Source organism: Elaeis guineensis, chromosome 2 (assembly GCF_000442705.2).
Source record: "Elaeis guineensis isolate ETL-2024a chromosome 2, EG11, whole genome shotgun sequence".
NCBI classification, from domain to species: Eukaryota; Viridiplantae; Streptophyta; class Magnoliopsida; order Arecales; family Arecaceae; genus Elaeis; species Elaeis guineensis.
The window spans coordinates 107,008,884-107,025,894 of NC_025994.2; the positions used below are offsets into that span (position 1 = coordinate 107,008,884).

General features: G+C 40.4%; 1 protein-coding gene across 1 annotated transcript; it reads right to left on the bottom strand.

Annotated features, from left to right (window-relative positions):
• Window positions 1-4,335: 4,335 nt before the first annotated feature.
• Window positions 4,336-8,889, bottom strand: LOC105047142 (uncharacterized). The gene is made up of 6 exons (XM_010925951.4): window positions 8,574-8,889; window positions 7,867-7,923; window positions 5,368-5,621; window positions 4,933-5,061; window positions 4,760-4,822; window positions 4,336-4,561 (listed from the first exon to the last, which is right to left on the bottom strand). Exons 1-6 carry the CDS (start codon window positions 8,773-8,775, stop codon window positions 4,478-4,480), a joined length of 789 nt encoding a protein of 262 aa, XP_010924253.1. The 5' UTR covers window positions 8,776-8,889; the 3' UTR covers window positions 4,336-4,477.
• Between the last annotated feature and the right edge of the window lie 8,122 nt (window positions 8,890-17,011).

A 17,011-nucleotide genomic window follows, 5' to 3' on the forward strand; every position in this document is an offset into this window, starting at 1 on the left:
GAACTTGTTAGGGTTGCGCTTCCCGAGGTGTGTACGCATCCTTTCCGACCTTGGTAGCTGCTCCCTAACCTCCATCAGCACTTGGGTTTTTGATGCGTTGAGAGGGGCGTAGCTGTGGGATCTTCCTGGGGGAGAGCCCCGCCGAACTCTGTGGTCCTGGCTTCTCTGCCTACGAGCCCGAGGAGGAGTCTGGACATGCTTGTGTCCGGAGGGAGTTTGAGAACGTGGCCGAGTTTCACTCGGCCCTTTTTCAACTGCGGGCTTGCTGGAGTCTCCCGCCTGCCACTCCTTTGCGGCCTCCTCATCCTTCATCTTGAAGGCTTCTTCTGCTCGGGCATATCTTTCGGCCCAAGCCAGCAAATCAGCAAAGTCCCTGGGATACTTCTTTTTCAGGAAAAATAGAAGATCGTTCTTTTGAAGACTGCCCTTCAGGACGGCCATTGCGACCGATTGGTCCAAGTTCCGAACCTCCAACGCGGCAATATTGAAACGGTTGACGTAAGCTCGGATGGATTCTCCCTCCTTTTGCTTGATGTTGATGAGAGACTCCGAACCTCTCCGGAGACACCGACTGCTGACAAAATGAGCAACAAATTGGTGGCTCATTTGATCAAAAGAGAAGATAGTACCCGGCTTCAGTGCTGAGTACCAATTTTTTGCTGCTCCCTTCAAGGTAGACGGAAAAGCTCGGCACAGGATGACGTCTAGCGCACCATGGAGCAGCATCATTGTCCGGAAGGCTTCCAGGTAGTCAACCGGATCTGAGATCCCGTCGTAGCTCTCGAATTGGGGGAGCTTGAAGTTCGGCGGGATTGGCTCCTGCATGATCATTTGAGAGAAAGGAGGATCAGTGCAGATGTCCTCATCGTAAGCAGTGTGAGCATGGCGGAGCTCTTCGATCCGTCGGTTCATCTCCCAGAATCTTTGATCCAAGAGGTCTTCTCGACTGCGAGTCTCGAAGGTCTTCTAGTAGAACAGAGGTAGGAACTCTCCGGGGATGGAATCATGATCGGATATGGGCTCTCCGCCTTCTGTTTTCTTTTTTCGGGGAAGACGAGGTGACTTGCCCAAGTGGCCCGCCCGGTCGCCGGATTCTGAAACTCCGACGATGCTCTTTCCAGCCGCACTGATGCCTGCGGCTGCTGCTACATGGCTTGCACTGCTTCGGTGAGGCCCCTAACCTGCTGAACTAGCAAGTCGAACTGCTCTATGCCAACTGCCGTTGTCGGAGGAGGAGGAGCCTGAAAAACTGGAGACGAGGCCGGAGCTTGCGGAGCTCGCTGACATCTGGCCGCGGAGGCCATGGATCGTCTGGTGGATGCCTTTCGGGGAGGCATCAGGTGGAGATCTGGCAGGAGAAGGAGAAGAAGATGTCGGAGAAGATGACCGGAGACAGTCTCGTTGAGCACTCCTTTAAGAATAAGGATACTGCGAAGACACACGCCCTTCCTCTAGCGCCAATTCTGTTGGTGCAGAATTCCGCCGACGTCGGAGAAGCTGGAGTTGAGATGACCGTGGCTGCCGCCGGGACCTGCAAGGAAAGTCTAAACCGGAGTTGGGGGTGCTCCGGCAAGACCCTCCGATGCTCAAGTCAGTACTCTGCTTCAACAGAAATGGAGTGCTCAAATGAGATTTTGGCAGAGTTTCGAGATAGAGTTTAGAGCTTAGAGAAGAACGTATCTGGGGGTCCCTTTTTATAGACGGAGAGCATAACTGATTGACAGCGACGTTTGTAACCGTCTGGTAGTGGGCCGTTCAGGGCCACGCGGAGTTTGTTACGGAGAGTAGTGACGTCAAGGGGCCGTTCAGGGCCACGTGGAGTTTGTTATGGAGAGTGGAGTGGTGTCCGTTGTCGCGACTTGCCAAAGAGTGGTGGAGCCATGCGGAATCCGTTACAGAGAGTGGAGTAGGGTAGTGGCCATTGTCGTGACTTGCCAGAGAGTTTGAATCTATTGGCTAAAGCTCGGCTGGGATGTCTGATGGAGCGGAATGGCTCTCTGTCTCGTCGGTCCAGGAAAAGATCGGATGTTTCTGAGGTTGCTGACGGGTCTACTATTGTTAGGTGCCTAGAGCGCTGATGCTGCAGACGGAAGTCATCTGTTGTAGAAGCTCGGATGGGGACTTTCTGTTGGAGAAGTCCGATTTCATGAGGAATTCGGCAGAGGGTCGGCCGGCAGTGGACTTCGGATGGTGTTCGGGAGGTTCGTCCGCTGGAGGAGTCTGGAGGATCTTGTGGAAGTCCGGTTGGCGTTGTTGAAGTCCGACTGACGCTATTGAAGGTTGATGGCGGGGAGGTACGGCAGACACCGGAGGCGGTCGGCCGTTGTAGAAATCCAGCTGCTGGAGCCCATCTGTTGTAGAAGTTCGTCCAAAATTCATCCACTATGGAAGTTCAGACAGAGTCCGATTCTTGTAGAAGTCCGGATGGGGACCGCTTATTGGAGAAGCTCGGCTGAAGTCCGCCTGTAATAGGAGTTCGGAAGGAATTCGTTTACAGTAGAAGCTCGGATAGAATTCGCTTACAGTAGAGATCCAGAATAGACCGCTTACAGTAGAAGTTCAGAGTAGAGATCCGACTGGTGGAGCCCTTCCGTTGTCGAAATTCTTCTAGAATCCATCCACTGTAGGAGTTCGGCTGAAATCCGATTCTCGTAGGAGCTCGAATGGAATCCGAAAGGTGGTCGACCGTCGTAGAAACTTGGATTGAGTCTGGTTACTGTAGAAATCCCGTTGTCAGAAAAGCTCGGACATTGACGAAGTCCGAAAGAAGTTCGGAGTAGAGTCATCCATGGTCGGAAGAAGTCTGGAAGGGATTTGGAGAATAGTCGATCATTGTAGAAAATCGGCTGATAGCGAAATTCAGAGGACGTTTAGAGCAATCCGGTAGATGAATAGAGAAGCTCATGATTGGAGAAGCCCGGATGTCATTATGGAAGCTCGGACGATCGAGGGAGTTCAGAAAGACGTCACACAAGGTCGGAAGCCGAAAAAATCCTGAAAGGGTCGGCCTTTTACAAACTTCGGCGGGAGGTATTTTATACCCAACAGGATGGATAGAGAGAGTTCAATGAGATAGAGTAGTGAGAAATAAAGAAAAAATGATTGTGAGAGATGAGGAGAATGAGCCAGCCATGGAGAGAAGGGGTTTCCTCTTTCTCTTATTTTTTATTGGGATTTGGGGAATGAGAAGAAGAGAGATGGGGATGAGAGATTTAGGAAAGAAAATGAAGATTTGGAAAAGAAGATAAAAATTTGAGAAGATGAGACATTAGAGATTTTGATATTTAGGAAAGAAAAAGATGACGTAGTTTAAAATAAAAGAGAAGAAGATGACGTGACTTAAAATATTTTAAGCTACGTTAGCATCTGTTGAGCCATGCAAGCAAAGGATACTTCATATAGGCATTGAATTTTGCTATATTAGATTTCGATGAGAAAAACATCGAAATCGCACATGAAAACAGCATTAAACTAATTTAAATAATTGGAGGACTAAAATTTAAAATTTTATAGTTCAAAGATTATTTAAAAAAATTCAACTTAGTTCAAAATTCAGGAACATAATTTTTTTCTATATTATTGGAATGAGTGATTGGAAACATAATTTACCCCTATATTATTGGAATGAGTGATTGGAAACAAACGATTGACCAATTCGCATGCACTGTATTATCAAATATGATAGCAATCCAAATGCCACATTCTTTTAAGCCTTCGGCGGACCTAAAAAGGGTATAAAACATTGCACCATTTGAGGGCAAGCATTGAAAACGCCAAGGCATGGCTTTGATATCCTTTGCAACCTGGACAGCAGCAATTAACTGGCTTGGACTTTGGACATGATTGCTAATGTTTAGGCCATGACATAAGCATGTCTGGATTTTCTTTTTGTTTTCCCTTTTTTGAGAAGCTACTTCTCACCATCCATCCAACCCCACCCCACCCCCAAGCTGGAGTCCCAGCTCCCAGGCAAACCGAGTACCTTGCCAGAAGTGGCTAGGGCTGTACCAACCAAACCAAGGTTCAGTGATGAAATGTGTATGTCCAGTAACTTACCAGATGGCTAAGTAGAAGAAAACGTCATTAAATATGTTGGAGAACATCTCGTTCCACTTCTATTGACCATGTCTGGAAACTCTAACCATCTGGAGGATATTTGATTCCAATTCACAAAATTTTGGAATTTAAGTCATCAGCAAACGGTTTGGAAGCTAAGGCTGAGAGTACGTTAGCATGTGACTGCATATTTGCATCTCCAACTAACCTCCCAAAGTCGTAATTCCAATCAACAGAAACTCTAAAAAATTATTCATATGTTTTTTGCTTGAGAGAAAAAAAAAAAACTCCGGAATAACAATAGCATAAGAAACAAATAGCATAAGACATGTACAACATGTAACTGAAGATTGCATTTTAAAACGTCCTGCCTGGAAAAATGGCAGGAAAACTAACAGTTTATAGCAAAATTCACTGTTCTTCAATCCTCTGCTTTCCGTTTTCTCTTTATGGGATTTTCTGCCAACTGTTCTGGTTTTCCCTTTTCAAAACGATTACGCAACCTCTGCCAAAATATGAGCAAAGCAGCAAAATCAGTAATCCTTGTATCACATATGGAGATTGGACGATGGAAGATTTGTCAGCGAATAAACTCTCTACAGACCATCCAGTCTAAATTCAAAGTCCTTGTAAAGCAGAACTCTATCTGTCAAATGATGAGTGCAGTTGTTCAGAGACATTTACAGAAAGTGAAAGAAGATACCTTTTTCCTTCTGCAGTTCTGTCGCTGACGCCCTGTGTCTTTCTTTTTCGGAACAACCACTTCCTGAAAGTTTAGAGCAGATCATAATGAAACTGTAAGCCCTCTATAAGATCATACTAAAAGCTTAGTTTGTTCTATTTTGCATCAGAGCTATGAATAATAATTTGTGTTACCTGAGCAAGGGCTACAGTTCGGGCATGCCTTTCTGCATGAGTTTCCTGATCCTCTTCAATCTCCCCATCACTATTGAGCATCAGCTTAAGCCTCCCCTCTCCTAATAGTTTCTTGGAACGAGCATGTCTCTAGAAGCAAGGAAATGGTACACATGAATGCACCAGATCTACTTAACGAAGATGGTGTTTCAAATATCCAGTGAAGCAAAATAGTTAATTTTATATCCGCGAAGATTATTTCACCCTTAGCAAACAAACTATAATAATAAGTTTATGCCCTTAGGAAACAAACTATAATAATAAGTTTATGGAACTCTTTAAACGCAGTTAGTTATATTTTGCTTCTCATTTGGCAGTTTTCAACGACAAAAACTGAAAATAGATCCCTCTGAGCAATTGTAGGTTGCTGGCAAAATAAGCTCTATGATGCTTTACCTTTGATATAAGGTGCTGCTTGACTGTTTCCTCATTTAAGCATACAATTCTTGGGCAAAGTCTGCACTTAAAAACTGATTTGCACTTCAAGATACAGCTGCTCAGATCAGCTTCAATTGGATCATTTGAATCAATGGCACTGCTCCCAGTGTTCACATTCTCATTCTTTACAACATCAACTTCATTGTTCAGCTGGCCATCTTTAGGGTTTTCATGACCTCTTTCAGGTCCTTTCTCCTCATTAATGAGCAAACCTAGTGACAGCTTAAAGCCATTATGCATCTAAGAAGGTGTAAATGTTATACTGAATCAATTAGAACAAATATGTGTAAGGTGGCATTCCTTGACTGACGATTAGTACGTCAATGAAAGACATGTAGGATCCCATGGGCTACAGGTTGAGGATACAATGAATGCATAATCATGCAAAAACAGCAAAACAAAAGGACTACATGTTTTGCTAATTAAATTTTGTGTACAGCCCATAATAATCAAATGAAAGAGTAACAGGTAACCATAAAGTCGTTACTGTGAGATGAAAGATCTTACATTAGCATTAATTTAGAGAATATTCTGCAGGATACCAACATCAATGGAAATAAATTGGAAAAGCAAACCATATTGAGAGCATTCAAGGATTGGCGGCAAAATCTGCCTTCTGCAATTTCTCAATGGGTTGATAGAAAAAGGGGTAGTACCATCATATTCTGTTTTGTGCTTAAAAAGTCTAACATCATCCAAACTACCATATTTTATATACTGCTCAAATTTCATTCCAAACATATAATACCAGACTCGGTTTGTAAATGGCATCAATTTTCATTTCAAGGGCCAGATTATTGCTAAATTTATTGAGGCACAAGGCCTCCAAGAAAGAGCCTGTATACAGATTATACACTGAGTGGAAATGAAAATGAAGCTCGACACAAAATCAACAGCCAGAAGATACAGCAATGTCATCAGTAACATTACCTAAAACAGTCCCTCGAGTCCTAGAAAGGCATAAGATGATGCTTTGACATCCTAGGGGCACCACTCTGCATCAACCACCTTACTCTGATTTTGGTATAATTGTTTTCATTTATTTCCCATCTATTTTATATGAAAGAAACAAGGAAAAAATTAATCACTGAGGCTTCTCAACATTCACTTAGGCTGTAGATTCATTTTAATTCCCACAACAATTACATTCCATGGACTTGGTTTTACTTAGTATTTTGGAAACTTGTTGTTCAAGCCTTTCGTTGAGTAATAGTTTCTCCAATTCAGCACTTGACCTTATTAGCAACACATTCGATAATGCTACATTGTCCATGAATAATACATCATGGTACTCCTCCAATGTACCAGGTATCAATTCACAAACATGTCGAGATTTTCTTGTCCAAGGTCTAGAACCAAGATCAGCTTTGAGTCAGGAGAGGCAGTCTTAATATCAAACACAGAAAGCAACCAAAAACTAAGGTTGATTTCATCATTTCACACTCACTTGGGAGGCTTTTATCTTTTAACCTTGAACCTCTACCCACATGAACTTCCTACCAATACCATCAAGGTTCATGTCATCAACTCTAATATGTATCATAATGGAGCTTATCAATTGTCGTAGTTTCAAAGTTATTTAGTTTTCACTTTTCCAAGGCAAAAACATGTCTTATTACAGAAAAAACTTCTCTAAACGAAAAACTTTTAGGGTTTAGTTTACAGCATTTCTTTACCTTCTAGTTAGACCATCATGGACTTACATATGAAACTACCTTTTTCTTCAAAAACAAGAAATAATGTGTCACTATTGCATGCCTAGCTAGCACAGCTTAAGTATCTAAGCATGTGCTGTGAGTCTTCCCTTTTAAACATGTAAATATAAGTATCTACGTTGATGATTTTATATTTTGAGCAAGTCTTGCAATAATTTTTTTGTTCTGGCAGTAGCTAAACTACAGCTTGAAAGCCACAACAATGGATGATGACCCATATTTTCATACAACATGTGGTCAACTTTTGGCCCTCCTCATGAATCCCAAGTTACTGGATTTTCATTTTAGCAATCCATGGGTTACCTCCCCACTAACAGGACTTTATGCTTGAAAGGAGCTGGAGGGATCACGAGAGCTTTCAATCACTATGACATGTTTTTTTGAAACTTAAAAAAGAAAGTCACTTTTCAGAATATAATAAGTAATCCCTAAACAATCAGGATTGATTGATCAACAGGATCCTCGATCTCTCTTTATTAACCACAAAACCCTGCCAGTGGAATGTATCTTGGACAAGGACTACAGGCATCCAAACAGGCCGAAAGTTAATAACTTGAACAACATAAACCGTATCTCAACAAAGTATGAACCTAGTGATTCCCCAAAATACCAGTTAAAGAATAAAAGAGGATAGCCTGATGTGCAGCTTTCCATCCTAACCAGGTGGGGCGGAAAAAAAATCCCCCCAAAGAAAACACTCCATAATCATCATCCTACTATCAAGTGTAAAACTAATCCATACCTGAAGAATCACCATCAACCTCATTCCCAGAGCTATCCTCACTCTCATATCCTGAACCTGCCAAGACAAAGACAAATTTAAAAGAAAAAAAATACAAAAAAAACAAAATAAAGCCAAAGCATATGACCAACGCCCAATATACGATTCAGATCGCAATAATTATCTCAGAATTTGTATAAGCATCAAAGATTATACATCCAGGAAAGCTTCAAACACCATGTTAGAACTCAAAAATGTAAAATTCGTACGATACAAGCATAACAATCAACAAAATTTGAGGGAGAAACCTAAAATCACATCACAAAAGTCAATAGAACAGATTGCAAGCCATCAATTCCAGGGAAACGGTATTCAAAGTACCAAAAACAGAACCCACCGACGATATTCAAATCTACGCAGAGCCTTCATCAATTAAATGAAGCAACCAACAAAATCTACCATCAACTAATACAGAATATCAGATGTCAAAACAAAATACAAAAACTCTGGTTTTTCCTGGAATGCATTAAATCAAAGAAACGCCCAGTACACATTTCGGGATATCATACATATTTGGAGGAAGAAATAAAAAAAACTATTTTGCGATTGAAAAAGCGAAAACTTCTTCGATATTAATAGATCCAAACACTAGAAATATGACGAAACAGATCAATAAGGAAAACTGCAGCAAGGATCTCCAAGGGGACGAAAACGGCGACAAAACCAACCGGACGAAGGCGAGAGCGGCCCATTGTCCTCCTTTGCTCCTCCTATCTCCTCTCCCTCCTGCTCCTCTTCCTCTTGCTCTTCTACTTCGTCTTCTTCTTCCACTTCCGGAGTGGAATCGGAGTCGTCAGTGGAGGAGGAGGAAGACGCAGAGGAGGCGTCCCTATCGCCATGGTCTTGCTTGTAGAAACGCCGCTTTATCATCTCTCGCCGGCAGAGAAAGAGAAGAGCCAAGGGGGCGGAGGAGCGGTGGAGGTTTTTTTTCCTCTCTTTTAGCGCTTTCACGGCGGCGGAGGGGGAGGGGGAGGGGGAGGGGTTTTCCCTTTCGACTTTGGAGAGGGGGCTCGGATGCGGGCACTCGCGGTGTCGTTACGCCCGTAGCGGAGAAGGTGGTCCACTCCGACCTCACCCAATTACGGGTCTAGACCCATCACCACTCACGCACCCAATGGTGATGGATGACTACGATCCCATGGATAGATCTGAGAAAAGATTTACAGTTAGGAGGACATCCTTGTTCAATTGTTCGTTCGTTTGATTAGTAGAGGGGACATAATCCCATAGAAAAATTAAGCTCGCTGAAACCGAACTCCCACCAGCAAGTTAGTAGGAAGTAGTAATGCTTCCTTGCTTGATTTGGTATCCAATCAGCAGCTTGATGCGCCTCGCGGATGATATAGGTTGCTTTGAAGGGAATTAAATTCCTCTTCCATTGGATATGATATCTTTCAACGGTGAATTACCTGCACAGAAAAAGGAATTAGGAAAGTTTATCCATCTTATCACCGTCATCGAATCTCCTTCCATCCACAGTTGGCAGTAGCTCGTGAATCCCAGCCCACTCCTCTACTCATTCAGTAAACGAGCACAAGCATCAAGCCACAAACCACCAGCACATAAATGAAGCCCCTGTTGATTTCATAATACAAAGCCTGATGCTGCTTGGTCATTAGATATAGAACCATCAAAATTCAACTTAAGAACACTAAAGCGAGGCAGAGTCCATCGTATTCATTGCATAGATGATGGAGTATAAGAGACGTGATAGTTGAGAATTCCTCGATGCGTTGATTGTACTGCTAACCACATTAAAGTTCAAATCTTGACAAAAACAAAAAACTCTTCTGACCGGCTGGATTCGAGTGATATTAAGATGCTGAAACAATGTCTCGTTTCGTGCATTCCGAATCAGCCATAGAGTATAAGCAACCGCCAACTTCACCCATTTCTCTAGCAATGAGTAAGTTAATATGTTATAGCCCAAAATAAAAAAAAAAAAAAAATAGAGGATCAAAAAAAAAAAAAAAAAACTGGGAAGAAGACTTCCGGTAGGAGTCTTCTTCTCCGGCGAAACCCAAGCAAATCGGGAATCCTAGGACCCCTCGGAGTCCTAAGACTCTCTATAAGAATACCCTCTCCCCCTTGAGATCGGACATCGGCCTCTTCCCTCTCTCCTTCTCTCCGATTTTCCTGAAGTTGAGCCGTGGACACCGTTTTGCTTCTCGTCGTGATTGCCCGCTGACGAGGTCACCGGAGGCCGAGGTGAGTCTCCTTCTTCTTCCCCTCTTTCTTCTCCTTCCTCCCATGTTTCTGTGCGTGGCTGCCGGCGACGAGAGTCGTCGATTTTTCGTCGGAAAAGAGACCCTGTTTTTGAGCCTTTTTTTGGATTTTTCGACACCGGCCATCGGAATTGATCGCCGGCCACGCTCCTCCGTGACCCGGGGAGTGGCCCCCGTCGGCCGTCGGCCTCCGCCGCGGTGGCCATGGCCCGAACGACCGATCAAGGCCGGAGGACCAAGAGTCCTCTGTTCCGGCACGGGAAGAACCAAGAAAAGAAGAAAAGAAGAAAAGAAGAAAAAGAAGAAAAAGAAAAATAAGAAAAAGAAAAGAGAAAGAAGGAAAAAGAGAAAAAGAAAAGGAAAGAAAAAAAAGAAAAAAAAAAGAAGAAAAATAAAAGAAAAGAAAAGAAAAATAAAAAATAAAAAATAATATATATATATATATATATATTTATATATATATATATATGTATGAACAAATAAATAAATAAATAAATAAATAAAATTGAAATTGATGAGAGAGAGAGTTTTTCTCTCTTCTCTCAGTCTGAACCCTGACTTTCTCTCTCTGGAATTGGACTTTCTCTCTCTACTTTCTCTCTCTAGAATTTTCTCTCTCTAGCTTGTTTTTCTCTCTCTTGATGGATTTCTCTCTCTAAAGTTATCCTTCTAAGATTAGCATAGGGGAAGGCTTCATCTGATGATTCTGATCGAGTTTAGAGACGAGTCTGATTTTAAGCGAGATTTTAATTTTGGAATTTGTTAGATTTAATTTTGAATTAAATTAATGTAAAAATATAATTTTGGATAATAGGCGCGGAAGAATCTACTAGAAGTTAGTCGATCTATTCGTTCAGTGCTCCGTGAAAGGTAAGTAATGAATCATCTTCTCGAGATATTCTATATTTATTCTGAAAATAAATAATTATTCTCTGAAAATTATGCATAATTTATGAATTATGTTTTGAAAGAAAAGTGCTTTTGAAATATTTTGGTATGTCGATTTATGAACATGTTCAGTGAAATATTTATGATATAAAGTATTTTGATACAGATCGGATTTATGCTCTCAGCCTAACTATGTTTCAGTGGGCCCCGCCAATGGAGATTATACGTTGGTATTTGTGGACCCTACCAGTGGGGGTTGTGCGCTGGTGTTTGTGGACCCTGCCAGTGGGGGTTGTGCGCTGGTATTTGTGGACCCTGCCAGTGGGGGTTGTGCGCTGGTATTCTGTGGACCCCGCCAATGGGGGTTAAACGTTGGTCATAGTCAAGGCTGTTGAGTTACGAGTGTTTTGAATCGAATCGGATTTATGATTATATTATATGTTAATATTTGAAAATATTTGATCAGCATGAAATATACTCTTATGTTTATTTGCAGCATTATTCTTGAAAATTATATAATATCTGAATTATCTAGTTGAGATATTTGTTACTTACTGGGCTGTCTAGCTCATTACCTTTCCTTCTATTTTTTAGATTCAGATAATTAATTTCGAGCGTGGGAAGAAATATTGGGACAGAGCTTTAGAGGCGAGATTTAACGTTGTCAACTTCAATTGAACTTAGATCTATTGTTTTATTGTTAGTGGAAAAAATTTATTGGATGTAAGACATTTGATTTAATTACTTGAATTACAGTTGAATAATAATTACTTGAATTTATTCCGCTGTGATGCATTGATATCGTGATGAGATGCCTTGCATGCTTATGGAGAGAGTTCTTCATGAGTATGCGGCGGTTGCCGCGACCCTCGATTCACAAATCTCGGGTCGGGGGCGTGACAATTAATATGGTATCAGAGCATAAGTGGATAAATTATGACACATAGAATTTGACATAGTATGAGTGTAGGTGGGTAAACATTAGGAATATTGGGACGTTAGAATATGAGCATCATAATAAACCCATCCTAACAAATAGATAAATGAATCTAATAAGGTTTTACTACTACAAAGTTACCATGCCTCCCCGTAGAATGACAAGAACTACTCAAGGAATTGCAAGAGAGACATCACAACCACGAGATGGTAGCACTCCCCATCTGACCAGTGGCACCCCTCAGGAGGAGGGAGTCGTAGATCCTAATGGAAGTGCTTCGAGAGCACGTCAAGAACCAGATATGGCTCAGTTAATGCAGACCCTAATCAGGATGGTACAAGCGCAACAACAAATACAGCAGCAAATGTTTGAACAACAACGGATACAACGAGATACACAACAACATCAGCATCCACCACCACAACATTGAGAGCAACCAGTACAACGGAACAACATTTCAGAATTTAAAAAGCTTGCTCCTCCAACTTTCAAGGGGACTACCGAACCTTTGGAGGCTGATAACTGGATAATGGAGATGGAAAAGGCTTTCGCTGTCCAAGAGTGTCTTGATGAAGAAAAGATTCGATATGCAGCTTATTTACTACAAGGAGAAGCATACAACTGGTGTCAGCGACTACAGCGCAAGCATGAACAAGACGGCGAAATACTTACCTGGGAAAGGTTTCAGATTGCATTCTATGATCAGTATTTTTCTCGGAGTATAAGGATCCAGAAAGAGCAAGAGTTTATTTATTTCAAGCAAAAGGGTATGAATGTGACTGAATATGAAGCAAAATTTACAGAGTTAGCCAAATTTGCTCCGAGATTAGTGGATGGTGAGCAAGAACGTGTTCACAAGTTTGAGATGGGACTAAGAACTGAGATTCGAAAATAAGTGGTTCCATATGAATTGACAACTTATGCAGATGTAGTAAACAAAGCACTGATAATTGAAAGGGAAGTCAATGCAGAACGCATGGAAAGGGAAAGAAGGCAAAGAAAGAGAGCAAGATCAAATGATATACAAGGGCAGAATAATAAAAACATCAAAATATCAGCTAAGGGAGCAATAGACAATAAGACTCAACAGATTGATGGTGAGCCATGCTCCAAATGTGGCAAAAATCATGCAGACAAAGATTGCTATTGGAATACCGGTGCTTGTTTCAAATGTGGTCAGAAAGATCATAAAATTGCTAGCTGCCCGCTAAATACTGAAAATCAAGCTGGCAAAAGAACTCATGAAGGACAACATAAGGATGGCGGACAGATTTCTAAAACCCAGGGAAGAGTTTATGCGCTTACTCAACAGAATCCACAGGCTTCCAATACAATGGTGACAGGTATGAAAAATTTCGAGGACGAAATTTCTTTTTAGGGGTGAAGAATGTTATGGCCCAAAACAAAAAAAAAAATAGGGGATCAAAAAAAAAAAAAAAATTGGGAAGAAGACTCCCGGTAGGAGTCTTCTTCTCCGGCGAAACCCAAGCAAATCGGGAATCCTAGGACCCCTCGGAGTCCTAGGACTCTCTATAAGAATACCCTCTCCCCCTTGAGACCGGACATCGGCCTCTTCCCTCTCTCCTTCTCTCCGATTTTCCCGAAGTTGAGCCGTGGACACCGTTTTGCTTCTCGTCGTGATTGCCCGCCGATGAGGTCACCGGAGGCCGAGGTGAGTCTCCTTTTTCTTCCCCTCTTTCTTCTCCTTCCTCCCATGCTTTTGTGCGCGGCTGCCGGCGACGAGAGTCGCCGATTTTCCGTCGGAAAAGAGACCCTGTTTTTTAGCCTTTTTTTGGATTTTCCGGCGCCGGCGATCGGAATTGATCGCCGGCCATGCTCCTCCGTGATCGGGGGAGTGGCCCCCGTCGGCCGCCGGCCTCCGTCGCGGTGGTCATGGCCCGAACGACCGATCAAGGCCGGAGGACCAAGAGTCCTCTGTTCCGGCACGGGAAGAACCAAGAAAAGAAGAAAAGAAGAAAAAGAAGAAAAAGAAAAAGAAGAAAAAGAAAAGAGAAAGAAGGAAAAAGAGAAAAAGAAAAGGAAAGAAAAAAAAGAAAAAAAAAGAAGAAAAAGAAAAGAAGAAAAAGAAAAGAAAAAAAAAATAAAAATAATAATAATAATAATATATATATATATATATTTATATATATATATATATGTATGAACAAATAAATAAATAAATAAATAAATAAATAAATAATTGAAATTGATGAGAGAGAGAGTTTTTCTCTCTTCTCTCAGTCTGAACCCTGACTTTCTCTCTCTGGAATTGAACTTTCTCTCTCTACTTTCTCTCTCTAGAATTTTCTCTCTCTAGCTTGTTTTTCTCTCTCTTGATGGATTTCTCTCTCTAAAGTTATCCTTCTAAGATTAGCATAAGGGAAGGCTTCATCTGATGATTCTGATCGAGTTTAGAGACGAGTCTGATTTTAAGCGAGATTTTAATTTTGGGATTTGTTAGATTTAATTTTGAATTAAATTAATGTAAAAATATAATTTTGGATAATAGGCGCGGAAGAATCTACTAGAAGTTAGTCGATCTATTCGTTCAGTGCTCCGTGAAAGGTAAGTAATGAATCATCTTCTCGAGATATTCTATATTTATTCTGAAAATAAATAATTATTCTCTGAAAATTATGCATAATTTATGAAATTATGTTTTGAAAGAAAAGTGCTTTTGAAATATTTTGGTATGTCGATTTATGAACATGTTCAGTGAAATATTTATGATATAAAGTGTTTTGATACAGATCGGATTTATGCTCTCAGCCTAACTATGTTTCAGTGGGCCCCGCCAACGGAGATTATACGTTGGTATTTGTGGACCCTGCCAGTGGGGGTTGTGCGCTGGTGTTTGTGGACCCTGCCAGTGGGGGTTGTGCGCTGGTATTCTGTGGACCCCGCCAATGGGGGTTAAACGTTGGTCATAGTCAAGGCTGTTGAGTTACGAGTGTTTTGAATCGAATCGGATTTATGATTATATTATATGTTAATATTTGAAAATATTTGATCAGCATGAAATATACTCTTATGTTTATTTGCAGCATTATTCTTGAAAATTATATAATATCTGAATTATCTAGTTGAGATATTTGTTACTTACTGGGCTGTCTAGCTCATTACCTTTCTTTCTATTTTTCAGATTCAGATAATTAATTTCGAGCGTGGGAAGAAATATTGGGACAGAGCTTTAAAGGCGAGATTTAACGTTGTCAACTTCAATTGAACTTAGATCTATTGTTTTATTGTTAGTGGAAAAAATTTATTGGATGTAAGACATTTGATTTAATTACTTGAATTACAGTTGAATAATAATTACTTGAATTTATTCCGCTGTGATGCACTGATATCGTGATGAGATGCCTTGCATGCTTATGGAGAGAGTTCTTCATGAGTATGCGGCGGTTGCCGTGACCCTCGATTCACAAATCTCGGATCGGAGGTGTGACATAATATGTTAGCTTTCTCCAGCAAAGAATTGGGGGTTGGAAAGTAGGCCATAATCCCTGATAGCAGTTGCCAGGTTGGTGGTGCAAAGGGACGTGATAGCGATGCATGTGTAACATCTTCGATTTGATCTAAACACAGGTCACAGCAAACATGATTATCATCCAGCATTCCTTGTTATTCATTTGCGTTCATAACTACATAATCATTATATTTTTCTATTTCTCAGTGAGTGAATGAACTGGGATAAGGTGTTAAACTACAAATCCAACAGTCAATATATAAACAAGGGGGTAAGAGTGGTTAATATCAGAAATGATTGAAGGATGATTTTATTGATCAGTTACTGGACTCATTGGAAAAATCAAAAGTACAAGGGTATTGACAAAAAAAAAAGATAAAAATATATTTTTAAAAAACTAATATGTCTTAATACATAAACTAAGAGATGCAGGCATATTTCTAATTATATCACGATCAACAGTGTGGATTTTTTGTTTTGAGAGATTTATATTTGATTTTTTATTGAGAAGCATTTGAAACTATTTTTTTCTAGATGGGTAAATAATATAAATCTTTTTATGAGTTTATTGCATTTTTCCAAGACAACTCTGGGTTTGAATTGTTTCACATTTTGTTACTCATATTAAGCTGGCTTAATATGCATTTGCTACAAGTGTATGATCTTTTGGCACCTGTTGTTAGAAGATGTGACACTTTGATTCTTTTAAATACTAGCTAAGACTAACTTTTTAGGATTCTTATCCTTGATCAATTTTACATTTCAGATATTACTTTTTCTTGTAAGAATGTGGAACCTTCGGGATGATGAACAACAAATGCCCTCAAATATAGTATGAGATAAGATTGTCTAATGCTCGCGTACGGATCCTGTGCTAATATTTCATTTTTCAAAAGAAAAGATTTATCTTTTTTTTTTTTTTTCCGGATACTCTATAATAGTGTCGGTGATGGGGCAACATCCAAATGACAGGATTCTTTGAGATCCTTAGCTTAATTTAATTAATTTATCTTTTATTATTTTTTACTATCGAATAATTGTTCATTCTTGGCTGTGCCAATTTTAGCATTTTTTACATGGAAATCATCATTTTTTTTTTTCTAGAATGTTTCGTTTCATTGGAGCCTTGGTTGCATCTCACAAGAACAAGAAGAGAGAAGGGGTTGGTTGTTTTGATGCATGGACGCCTATTTAAGTATATTATACTTAATTAATTAGGCTACTTTCCTCTTTAGATCTTTCATCTTGGCTGTAACTTAAAATAAAAGATGCGAAAAAATTAAAAATCATGACAAACAAAAAAGTTACAATCAACATTTCTATTGTAGTTAAAAGTTTATGGCTCAGCACATGAGATATTATTTGTTTTGACCTACGGCCTATAATTTAGAGGCTATATAAGCTATTTTTGGGCCTCATGATTTTGTCTCTTAAAAAACGCCTCATGTAGGAAGGATAATTCTTTTCTATATAAGTTATATAAGTTAGATTTTTCAAAGAGACTATATAAACTATATTTTTTCTTGACTTCAATTAATATGAGATTAATGATACTCTTTCTTCTATACCACAAGATAGCCCCTCAAT